At 34.8% G+C, this 13130-nt stretch overlaps 1 protein-coding gene and 1 long non-coding RNA gene across 8 annotated transcripts in view; one reads left to right on the forward strand and one right to left on the reverse strand.

Annotated features, from left to right (window-relative positions):
- Positions 1–697: 697 nt before the first annotated feature.
- SLC7A2 (solute carrier family 7 member 2) overlaps positions 698–13130 on the reverse strand; it is a 54170-nt gene continuing 41737 nt past the window's right edge. For 6 of the 7 annotated variants that reach the window (XM_059844730.1, XM_059844727.1, XM_059844725.1 and 3 more), the window contains 6 exons: positions 12354–12493; positions 8528–8630; positions 7123–7322; positions 6668–6834; positions 5986–6094; positions 698–5425 (listed from right to left, as the gene is read on the reverse strand). In XM_059844730.1, coding sequence (XP_059700713.1) covers positions 5247–5425; positions 5986–6094; positions 6668–6834; positions 7123–7322; positions 8528–8630; positions 12354–12493 — 898 coding nt within the window. In that variant the 3' untranslated portion in view covers positions 698–5246. Of the gene's footprint in view, positions 5426–5985; positions 6095–6667; positions 6835–7122; positions 7323–8527; positions 8631–11810; positions 11948–12353; positions 12494–13130 lie in introns of all 7 variants that reach the window. The other variant, XM_059844724.1, reaches the window with a different exon arrangement.
- LOC132326484 (uncharacterized) lies at positions 4821–6722 on the forward strand. The gene is made up of 3 exons (XR_009486246.1): positions 4821–4899; positions 5354–5464; positions 6590–6722. It is a non-coding gene; the product is annotated as an uncharacterized LOC132326484 (long non-coding RNA).

Genomic DNA, 13130 nt, shown 5'->3' on the forward strand with positions numbered 1-13130 from the left:
TCTTATAAAGAATATACCTCAGGAAAAATACTGTCATAACTATTTTTAAGTCTGTGAACCAAGATGACTACTCAAATGTCTTTGAAAAGAGTGCCAGATGATAATCTTGCTCTGTCAGTAGGGTTCTGTGTCCAGACTATTGTTATCCATTGCCTGGATGTATGCTTTTGTTCTCTTGCTGTACTCACAGTACTATTTAAAATTGAGGAAGGTTTTGGGGTTGGTTTGTTTGGGGTCCTTTTGGGTTTTGGAGGGGGTTTTTATTAGGCTTGGGATGGGGAGGGATTGTTGTTAGTGTTGTGGTTAGTTGATTTTGGTTTGGGTTTTTTTCCACAAATAAGGAACAAAGAAACAACAATGAATTTATTCATCCAACTTTGCAGTTGGGTGAATACCAGGACAAGGTTTGGTGCTTCAGAAAGTTGAGCATGAAGCTGAGGGCCACTCACCCCTCTGGAAATCAAACCTAGCATCATCTCTGGTTTGGCAATGTAACACAAAATGCCCAAATCAAAGGCTGTTATTCTGTGTTCCCTCTATACAGTGCATACAATGTTATCATGTTATTTATTTTAAGTGTACTATGATTTGTGTAATGTCATGACATTAGATATCTGGCATACTCATGAGGTTAAGTTACTATATTATTTTAGTGTTAACTAAAACTATAGTAGTGATTAAAGTTACAGCTGCTGTATGAAGGACATACAAGTGATATTCAACTTTATTAAAAAATATGGAACAAATGCACTATTGTTATCGCACAAAGCATGTTTTACAGTAAATGATGAGCAATGTAATTTCCATTAAAATTGGGAACTAAGGTAACTAAAACTGTCACTGGTAACAATTCTGTTGTAAAGTGTGGAAAAAAGCACCATATTCTTAAATACAAGCAATTTTACATTCATAAAAATTCAAGACTTTTCATTCTGGTAGAGCACTTCAAAGAAATACAAATTTATAGTTTAAATTGCATCATAATCATTCTATCTACACTTTGAATGCTCAGCAGCATACAATACAGAAATAATGACTAAAATGTACATACAAACAAACAAAAAAGATGGATGTGAATGCTAATGTTTTTTAAAATGATTCACACATAATTTATTTTAAAGATATGTAACACATATTTCATGCTTTGCTTTCTGGTACCATGAAAGAAAAAAGCTCTCCTAAATATTCAAATCCTCATATTCTGATTCCAACTAAACTTGGTGAAGCTGGAATTGACCTCATACAAGGCTCATGAAAACATAGAAAAACAGCAGAATTTGTCCAACTGACAATAAAAAATATATATATACACATACAGTTCTTTGTAATGCATGTCTATGCACAGAAATCCTTCAACTCATGTAAGGAGTTTGATTTCTAGGATCAAATAGAAAATAGATCAGCACTGGGTAAAGGCATTATATTTAGCTTTGAAAAGGTCCAACTATTAAAAATGCAGAGGTCCTAAAAACATACCAGAAAGAAATACTAAAGGTACAGGAAATTAAAAACAAACACAAAAATCCTATACTATATGAAATACCACCCACTCTTTCTGTAAAATTTATATTTGCTTAACACTGAGTAACCTCAGTGCCTTCAGTGAACATACTGCTATTCATACAGACTTCCCAACGTGTCCAGGAAGAATTAGGGCCTAAGAGCATTAAAAAGGTGCTTTCATTTTCTCTTTGTGCACTTAAGTAAGACACACCAGACTTCTTGGGAATTAAATTCCTACTGTAAAAAATGTGTGTCAGTGTCAAAGGCCTCATACCCAATTGCACAGTTCCACACAGGCTTCCTACACTGTCACCCCCCTCAGGATGCTTATGGCACATTGATATTGGCACTTATTAAAAATTCTATGAAAACACTGTACCTTAAATTTTTTAAATATATCTCTTTTTTTTCATAAATTTTAGGGGAAAGGTGAGTAGACTTGTAAATTTATCGTGTAATAAAATACAGAATATATATTTAAGCTTTACCAGGCTTTGCCTCTAAATTCATTGTATCATTCAAAGTTGCTGGATGACACAAGTCAATTCCTGCCTAAGTAACTGTATCACTACGATTGACATTTATTGCTGCTAGTTCTCCAACAGCAGGTAGTAAAAATGGCTTTAACACTTGGCAACATAAGCACAATAAGCACAATTACAGATTTCAGGAATCTGACCAGCATTTGTTGTGCATGAAAAGCATACTATTATTAACAGAACAGTTTTATCCGTGATAACAGACAATGAAATTCAATTTACCTCATAAAAATCCCATTGCAGAAAAAGGACTGGAACACCACAGGAAGACCACTTCAGTTAACATGAATTTTTCAGAAATGTTTTATAACTCCTATACATCAGAACAAAAAGATGTATTTGTTCTCTGTTAAATATGCTTTGGCTTACTTTCTTAAAGCCAACTAGGGAAGAATAATTCCTTTATCTAATGGCATATCCTGAATGTACCAAAAAAAAAAGCAAACCTTATAAGAACTTTTTTCTACAAAGGAAATAAAACCCCAGTAAGCTACCTTCAAAAGTAGATATTTTGTATTAATACATAGCATTATTATTTGCACAGAACAATTTACAATGCCAACAACTGTGTTAAAACATAACAACAATTTAATTCCAATGGACTTGTGCTTTCAGCTGACCTTTCAGCAAATGCAAAGATACAGCAAATGTGAGAAAAGGATCAGCATTTCTTGCATCCATCACTTCTGTGTAGGGACTAGTATGGCATGTTCTTTGCTTCTGCAAAGTCATGCTAAAGCATCTGGAATTTTAAGACTGCATATACAAATGCACATCAAATTTACCATAAATATCCTACTTCTGGCTTGTCTGTTTTCACTCAGCCACTGACTCATAATGACTATACACATGTATAAATAAGCTTTGCACAGCTGAAGCAACTAAGAGTACCCAATGCCTTTCATTTAATTTCATTTTATATCTCATTTAGTTATGTGGATAGTTCTGGTGCTGCAGCTCCTCCCATCTGTCTTAGCAGCACTTCTTCAGGTACATCCTATTACTTTAAAATAATTTACTTTGCTAACAAGCAGGGAGAAATATTCATTCAAATGAAAGGGGAATTTGCCAATACACAAAGTGCTGACACATCCATCAGGTAAATAAGCTAGAAAATTTACTTCCTTTAGTTCTCTCCAGAGGCCTTAGCTAGCACTTGCTTTGGTCAGAAACTAATTGTATTGGCAGTATCCCTTGAAAGGAAAAGTCCAGTGCAATATAGAAATTACTTTACCCAGTACATCAAATTTGCTGTGGGCTAATTTCAGACATGCAAATGCATGGACAGGTGTGCACACATACTTTCTCTAGGGTGGCCTTGGGAGAGAATAGAGTCTTCCTTGCACAGCACAGAACAGCAACAGTTTGTGCCTCGGGAGCCTGGCTGGCCTGCTCTATGGCATCAACAACCATAGCAAAAAGTGAGTCTGTGATTCCCACATGCTGAGATATGGAATGAATTTTAAGAGCTGTGTTTCACTGTAGGTTTGTGAAGACATCACGCAAAATCTTCACATGGGTGCGGCTGACTTGCTCCCACAGCAATGGCTTTTTTTGAAGCTGAGGATTTAAGACTACTGGGAAAGAAGTCATTTTAAGATTAAAAAGAGCAACTTATTGCTCTGAAAAAGGAGAGACACAAGCAGCGTAACTAGTTTGTTTTTTTTCTTTCTTTCTTTTTTTCATAAAATTCCAGCTCTTATAAAAAGTAAGGTGCTTTCACTGTCAACCAACATAGCTCTTACGGCATCAAAAGTTCGTATACCTAACAGTGGAGATTATACCAATGGTTAGTAACAGCAACAGATTGCAACTGTCCATGACAAAGTCCAAGACAATTCTTTCTCTAGGGAAGGATTTTTGTCAATATATTCTAGCAAAATGACTTCATATTGTGGAATCCTTCATGGGACGTGAACCATTACTCCTTGCTGAGAAAAACTTTTAAAATATCTGGGTGCCTTTGACAGATAACATGACTTATGTTGAAAGAAGAACATTTTCTGGTTCTACCAGCATTAAAATAATTGTCTACCCAGCACTGCCACACCAGTTTGGTTCTTTACATAAATTAGCATTTAGACATCATACCCACATGAATGGATTTGTGGATGTAGGCTTGGCTCACAAAAAAGTGCTATGCTAACATACATTTTAAGACTTAATGAAGCAATGAAATACTATTTTGATAACGTTTTTTTTTCTAAAATCCAGACCTCTGTTTTTCAGCCTTGCCTACCATCTGGAAAGAAAGCTGGGATTTTGTGCATTAATTTTTCTTAGGAGAAACAATGTGTAAAACTAATCTCAGCAATATCAGTTCTGGAACATGTATAAAGGAGAAAATATAGGGGGAAAAGTGAGTAGTAAGGAGGAAAACTGGATGACTGCTGGAGGTAAGTACCAAATTATTTAGTCAGATTAAATTCTGGCCCTTCTGAAGTCAAAAGCACAAAATTTGCTAAATCACATCTGATTGCCACTGTAAATACTGTAACCAACAGATTTTTTTTCCCAGATGATTTTGCAGAAAACAAAAGAGCTTCTTTTGTCAGAAGCATCCTTCAAAGTCATGCACTTAAGTAGAAATCTTGAATGCTATTTATAGGGATTAAAAACCTCTGAAGTACCATCACTGCTTGAGTTTTCTATGACTACGGATTAATAGTCATGATTAGCAAAGATAAGCAAATAATTTTTTTAAAATAAATAAATGTTCCTCCAATTTTTACGAAGTATCTAATCCATTCAATTACTATTCATTTTGCAAATACTTTCCAGGCCTCCCATGAGTTACTTCAACAGAAAGAAGAGAATTCAGATTGTTACCGAAACATGTAACCAAGATAAGGAAAAGGTATGAAAGGCACTTATGTTCACAGTGGATTGTCAAATACTCAGAACTTGTTGCAGACAGTTCTAAAATTCTTCATATCTGATGATTGCCAGTGATTTTGGATGACGCTTCAAACAATGTCTCCAAATTTTTGGTTGCCAAAGGGTACTTTTAAAAAAAATTTAAATATTAATCTCCATGCTGTCAGTTCTAAAATTATGAAGATGGATTAGCAGCTTGTCCAAAATATCAGTTAGGCCTTGTAGTAAACACTTTCAAGAGGCACATGTTGGCAGAAAGATTCTGAAATTTCAATCTGCAAGTAAAATGCCAATTGAAGGTTTAAAAGATTTGTGTGTTTGCAGAGTTTAACATTCACTTGTCCTTTCATGTGGAAGAAATTGATCCCTTTCATTTGCATTTTCTGGGTCATCCACCGGGTTCTTTTCTTGCATCCCACTGTTTTCTGAACAAGAATCATCATCTCCATCGCCACGATGACCTTCAACACTGTGTCTGATGCCATAAGCAAAGTAAATGAGGAAGCCTTCCAAAAGGAAAAAAAAAAAGTTCATAGGCTTTTAAGGTAAATAGTGCTTTAAAAAGCTGATATTTTTCTCTGGCTGAATAGATTTTTGCTAAAGAATATTCTTCTTCAGATATCTGAATCAGAGCTCATGTTTCAGGTTTTCCCTGTTTCTACAGGAAATTCAAGTGCGTAATTTTTGCATAATTAAATGATCTAATAAGTTTTGGAAAGTATTATAGAAAGTATTATCTAATTTATGCCTAGATGGAATTAATACAATTTTCTAGATCTAAAAGAGGACTGATATACTGGGAAGAAACCTGTTACAAGCAGGTTTCTACATAATTTTGGCTATACTTACTAAGATTATTGGAATTCTTCCTATAACCTAAAAATATATTTCTAATTTTGTCTGCATATAGATACTTCTTCTGATGCTTTTCCTTTTTATCAGAAATATTAGTTGATTTTTATTAAATCACAGAGATTTTTTCAAATATTTGAAGGAAAAGAATGTTCTAAGATGGGAATCATGAGTTCTAGTGTATGAAGTGGCTGAAATGAACAGAAGTACATACCAAGTAACATCCAGAAGCTAAATCTCATCCAAGTCTCTCCACTTAATTGTGCCATCAAGTAAATATTTACCAGTATACTGAATGATGGCAAAAATGGCAGCAGTGGAACCTAAAAGGAAACATTTAATATGGTTCTATTAAACATAATTTTTTTTGCATGTCACACTACAGGTATGTAATACAAACTAGAGGTAACATGCAATCACTAATAAAAAATTGAATTTTTTTTGGTGTTGTAGTGAAATTTTCACTTGGTTTAACCAACAGTTTCTACTGATCTTAAACTTTCAAAAACATTATATTTAATATATATTCTCTAAGGCTATAGAAAAACATTCCAGTTTGTGTGGGACATATACTAATGAATTCCTGTATTTACAGCTGAAAAATAATATATCTATCTCTCTTATTCTGAAATGCTCCCCCACCTCCACCAGATTCCTTGACCTTCAGCACTGTACTTCATTACTTCCATAAATAACTGATCTTAGAACATAAGCGAAAATGCAAAATGAAAGGATTTATACTCTGTATTAAGTCTGAAGGATTGCAGATTACACGGACAAGTGATTGTACACTCATCAGTTTCTGACTTGTTTTCCAGCTTTAAGTTCTCTCTCCCACTCATTAGAATCCATCCAAAGCTGTTATCAAAGGATAACATAGAGAATAAGTTATTCACCATAAAGGCTACTTTCTGCTGGTTCTGAGGCTGTCTTTGGATGAGGAGAATGATAACTATGAAGGACATCACCAATAAAGCAAGAAGGCCAATACTCCAGGGCTCCAAGTTAGCAATGAAATGAATCCCATATGTAATGAGGACACTGAAGCCACAAATCAAGCAAGCTGTATGAAAAACAAAATTACAGAAATATGTCACTTAATCTCTGCGTTGAAGAGGAAGTGACTTTTAAGAAGAGTGATAGCAAGCTTCAACATGAACTGTTGTTATGAATATGTTTAATTAAATGAAAACAACTACAGATTAGATTGATTCATGGAGGTATAAAAGCACAGAATGATACATGTATGACTGAAAGAGGGCATGTTATCAGTGGAGTTTTAATTCTGTCTTTAATAAAATCCCACTATAAATGCTAATGCATACATCAGTTTGGACAATCAAATACTTACCTAAGAGGCCCACTAAGAAGTTAACTATAGTTGCAGTCTGCTCAGTTGGTAAACTGGATGGATTAATCAAGGACTGAAGACGGAAGTGATTTTCTTCTATCATGTTTATCTGTGACTCACTGACTGCAGATTCTCTTTCAGCTGCAGCCAAAGCTGCTTTTTCTGGAGAGTATTTTGGTTCCTCATAGGTGGGTTGGTACCTATGCACAAAACAGAGCAATAACCATAAAGCACACTTCTAGATTTGAAGCAATATGAATCTAGCAATGTACTGAAGTACTAGATTCTTTTCAGTAGACCATTAGAATTTCCCAAGTTATAACTGCATTGCAACCACATTACTAGTCAGTGCCATATGTAAAAATACTATGGCAATTCACTTTTTGGATCGGTTTGTTTGGAGATTCTTTTTTTTTTTTTTTTCCCCAGTTCTTTAAGCTACCTGAATGCACCAATAACTCAGATAAATGACCAATCTCGTACAGAAAGAAAGGACAGGGTCTGGTAGTCAAAAGCAAGGAAAGAGTAAGGGATCTTGTTTCTGACTTGCGTCCCATACTCTAAGAGGCTTCTAACTGGCATTAACCAAAAACTGACGTCTGCTTTGTTAGCTTTTAAATGTACTTTTAAAAATACTTATGGTAAGTGAATTCTTTTTAAATAGAATAGGCTTCTCATTTAAAGTGTAAATTATTGCAACAATGAATTTGAGCTGACTTTAAGATGTTATACTTTTCAAAGTTAATTACTTAGCCTTAAGTAATAAAGGCTGACTTTTTAAAATCAGAAGAGCAATACATAATAAAGTGATCTGTAGCTAGCAATATATAATTCCATAGCTTTACAAACATGACCAATACCAGAGTTTTACTGAGAAGTATTTATAATCTCACACATATTTGCACTCTCTTCTAGGGCCACCACATCTTGAAACACTTGTATGGTCTTATATTTCTGACTAGGATAATACAAAGCAACTATTAGAACTTGTTCATCCTGTGAACCACCTGGAACATGAACCCCTTTCACATATAGTCCCCAAAATGCAATATGCCTGCGGTACAACATAGATTGTATTCATCCTCAAGTATCATTCACTGAATTCTGTACTCAAGCTTATACTTAGTACCTTTGGGACTAAAGCTTGAACCAATACTTCTTATGGAAAATAAAAGGAGTCTCAATTTCACTAGAAGCTTTAACCTGAGTCACTGCTATACTTATGTAATATACCATTGTTTACTTAGAGGAGTCACTGCTTATTAGAAACCATTTATATGATTACAGCTACTGGCTATCTAACAAAAAACATGTCTTGTAAATATGTCTTCTATTTATTTACTGACCAACACAAAAAAAACCCCAAAAACCCCACAGTAGAATACAAAAGATGTTTTTGGCTTACCTAAGAATGAGGACACAGGTTGCCACAAGTGAATAAGCAAGAAGTGTGCCAATAGACATCATGTCCACTAAAGCCTTTAGGTCAAACAGAAATGCCATTACAGCTAAAAAAGAAAAGAAATTGTAAAATCTTAGCTTAATATATTTTTAATATTAATCTTGGCACTTATGCTTAGACTTGATGATCTTAAATTTCTTTCCCAGTGTGGATGATGCTACAATTCTATCTCAGTCTCCTGGAATTTTTTTTCAATCTGTCTGCAACATAACTGATTGTTTTACTGATGGCAATATGAGTGAAATGACAATAATCCTTAAAACCACATCTTTTAAGCTACTGGTATCATTCCAAACCTCGTTCCCAACAGCTGGGAATCTCATTCATATAGATAGGCCTTGATGAGTCCTACAGTCATGCTGCATAATCAAATGCTTATATTAGACTTATTTGGATATAAGTATTTATACACATATTGTTGAATTTGGGCCGTATTAAAAACACATTTTTACAGAATGAAGTTCACATCCTGCAGCACAATCTCACCAAAGCTGAAAGGATGGATTTCACTGCCAAACTGAGGAAAAGTCACTGTGATGTAAATTTTCTGCTGAGCTGGGAAAGAGCTCTATATGAAGAGGACTTTCAGGAGTTGTCCCAAATAAAATAGTTTGGGGGGGGGGGGGGTGGTTTTAATGGTTATCTTACTAAAAATAGTTTTCAATTCACCTTCAGGAACGACCAGTAACACCTCTCAAGAATTAATATTCTTATGACCACTGAACTCAGAGGTAGAAACTTCCATGGCAGTGGAAGTTATTCTAGAAGTCTTATGTTTATAAAAGCTCATGCCATATTGAGTTGGAGATTTTGGAAAATCTTTTTTTGTCTATGCTGTTTGCACACAGAAGCACATTATTTATAAAAAAATTAGGAGAAGCTATCCGTAAATGAAAGGCTAATTCCAATTGATTTGAAATACGTGTGCTCAGAGAGACTCTTAAGGTATTTGTATTTTATTAATATTTTTGAGATACAGATTTTTTGAATCATCAGTAATCTCAACATCAAAAGAAACTATTAAATGTAGTCTTTATGCACTGTGTGTATATCCACACCCAAATTATTCTATATTCAAAATATTTGTATTTAATATTTATGGAATGCATTTGTTAATGTATTTGTAGACAGCTGCATAAGTGCACAAACATATGGACACATACTCCCCTGTTATTTGATCCTAAAGGAGAAAGCAAAATGTGATTTTCTGAAAACAAGACTGTCGGATTACATAACTTTTATATAATCTGGGGTCTCTTTTTCCAATTAAGAAAGACCATCCTGTTTTCTTCAAGGAGAGTGGATGTTCCTAAATCCAAAAAGCAGTTTGCAGTGTAGATGTTTGAATACCTCTCTGCTTTTCATGCTCTAAAGAGCAAAGCCAAGGAAGAACAGAACCTACTAAAACCTCATGTACAGTAGCTATATTTAATTTTTAATCCCAGTTTTGAAAGGCTACTCTGTAGCTTGGGTGTTCTTTAACTTTAGAAACAAGGTGAAAAATCCCTGCAAGTTTCTTATTAATTCTTCTATACAAAGAGAAAAAAAGGCACAGTATTTATTTTCCACCTCCCTTAGGTCTACTCTAAGAGACAACAGTAGGTTCCTTTATGGTGAAAGTGGACTGACACCAAAACATTTTGCCATGTTCAGAGGTCTGCCATGGCAGATTACTTCATGTGAAAAGGTCAGTCAATAATAACATGTGAAGGTCGCCTCAGCTGTAGTCTTGACTTGATAACTTTAATTAGGCACCTCGTCTCCTTAACATTTCTTACAGCTGTAAAACTATTCATGCTACAAATGCATAGGAAAGTCAGAAAATATATGCAGTCACATACATCCATAACTATTCTGTGAAAACTATTTATGACCACAAATTACCAAATATGGATTAAAAAAAAAATTAGGAGAAGAAATGCTGCTCCAGCAGTAGATAAAGCTGTTTTTCCAGTGAGCTGTTGATGCACCAAATTCCTAAAGATTGTCTAGAAGCAGTGCAATGTCAGCTGCTGGAGAGCTACAGGCAGGGCTGTGTAAATATACCAATCACTTTACCAGCTGGGTAATACACTATTCTTTCTACTCATCATTACTGTGATTTCACATAAAGATCTTGATTTCATCCCACAAAAGTGCACTTCCAAATTCTTATAGGAGAATATGTCAATAAGATAAATTCAAATAAAATAAAGTTGAAATAATAAAAGTATGCAATCTATTTGTACTCTGACCAAAGAAAAGGGAACTGATAATAATGTGCTTCATGTGGGAACTATCTGGACAATGACTGTGCCTTTCTGCATTATTGTCAACTACACAGTTTGAGCAGTTCCAGTATTGTGGCATCTGAGGATGACCCTGACTATAAATAAAAATATTTTTATCTCATTCCTGAACCTCTTATTTGAGATAAATTTTAGCCAAAGCTGTAAAAGTTCTATGGCATGTATTTGATATTTGAATTACTTAAAAACCTTATTTATTTTCTTTTGAGCTAAATACATCTAAAGCTTCCAGTTTTCCTGGGTGATTAGACATCCCACTAGAATGATGATGAAATTTGGGCACAGCTATATGTACCTCTGCAAGAAGTATGAACCCAAGTTAAGAGTTGTATGTTAAGAATTTAGGAGTTGCCAACGGCTCCCAAAATACTGTTTTGGTAAAATATATGTAGGCACATATGTGTATACATATATGTGCAAACACATAAGCCCCCAACACACACATGCTCCTCAACCATAACTTGGTAAGCCTATACAATAATTTTCTTTGGAAGACAATTTAAAAAAATCCTTGTAGTTGACACAAAACAGTTGATCCTGCTGCAAATGCAATTTTTTTCTTATATCTCATTAAAAAAAAAAGTGAGTTATTTTCCCCCCATTACAGATGGGATACGTTAGGTCTGCATCAGACAAGGAAGCCCTGTCAGTAGAGCATCAGCCTCAGGGACTCAGATTAAGTAACAAGTTTATTCACCATACAGGGGTTAATATAAAAAAAAAAAAAAAAAATTGAATTCTGTGGCATTAAGGCCATCACCACCACCATGATTGGCTTGATCTGGAGTTCTTACACCCGTTGATTACTCAGTAATTTTTTTCCCATTGTACATGCAAGGGAAGTTAACAAGCAGCCCTTCTCGAAAATATAAAGTACCATGCACGTGCATAGCGTGTTTAAATCTCAGTTTTAAGTAACACGGGCTTTGAGAGCTTACCAGCGATGACCCCTGCTGTCAAGGTGGCAGAAACTGGTGCCTGCCTCTTATTCACTTTGGCAAGAAAACTAAAGAGTAAACCATCACGTGCCATGGCAAACAGAATTCGGGGCAAAGGGAACATACAGCCGAAAAGACTAGAACAGAAAAATGTATAGTTCAAGTACAGGTTATTAAAAGCACAATTCTTGACTGGTAAACCCAACTACACAAAAAGAAAGCTTGGAGGAGTTAATGGGTTTAGGTATAGTTTTGCTTAGGCTCTGTGTTGCTGCTCTTAGGATTTTGTTTGGTTGACTGATGTTCTTGGTTTTGGGTTACTGTTTATTTTGACCCTAGGCTTTGAAAGCATTTAAGATAAACCAACAAGTAAAAATCTGAGGTAGAGAAAAGTTTTACTGGTAGACTACTTTACCTAGCAACGAGCAGATTTGATAATTTCAGTCCAAAGCAAATCAAAGCTGCACAACAGTGGTTTATTTCCATATATTCAACGTGTTTAGCAGTGCACCTTTCTTTACAAGGATCAGCTCTTAGTCTCACCTGCTACTGCACCAGACGATAGAGTAGCAACTACTGGGGTCTTCGTTTTGGAATTGATTTGAGCTAGACATTTGAAAAGCAACCCATCCTTCGCCATAGCATAGATTACACGTGGTATTGGGAAAATGGATCCAAGAAGACTGAGTAAAAAGCAAACACATGCAACATGGCAAACACAATTCATGCAAAGTTGTATTCATGGACAAGATAAAAAATGTTAATTAATGGCATGTATAGAAACAAAATGTATGGTTGTAAGACAAAACCAGAAAGCCCCATAGCCCAAGGTACTAGAGATCAGATAGGTTTTTTTTAAATGCAAAAACAAATAGTTTTTTTAAAATGCAAAACTGATTTGTTATTATTATTATTATTATTATTATTATTATATTAATTTCGGTAATGAAATTACTTCATCAGACGGAATCCAGATTAGCAAGACAACTCTCTTCCCATCACCATAGTTCTTGGGTATTAATGGACCAGGAACACGTTCCAGATCACACTAACTATGCAATTAAGCTTTAGTATTCCTGGAGAAAATCTGTCAGTCAGCAGCAGCAAATAAATAAGCATAATCAGCATCCTTTCCATTCTATATTTCCATGTAAGCCTGCTGATTAACAGTAATTCAAAGTAAAGCACCATACAAGTGTACTTGGGCAGAATAATTCTTTCGATTAAAGCACCTCCAGGCAAGCTGCATTAAGACTTTTTTTTTAAGAAGTAAAGCTAATTAATTTAGATGTTATTAAAACACATAAAGCTTTTAAACTA

The sequence above is a fragment of the Haemorhous mexicanus genome, chromosome 4 (genome assembly GCF_027477595.1).
Source record: "Haemorhous mexicanus isolate bHaeMex1 chromosome 4, bHaeMex1.pri, whole genome shotgun sequence".
Classification (NCBI taxonomy): domain Eukaryota; kingdom Metazoa; phylum Chordata; class Aves; order Passeriformes; family Fringillidae; genus Haemorhous; species Haemorhous mexicanus.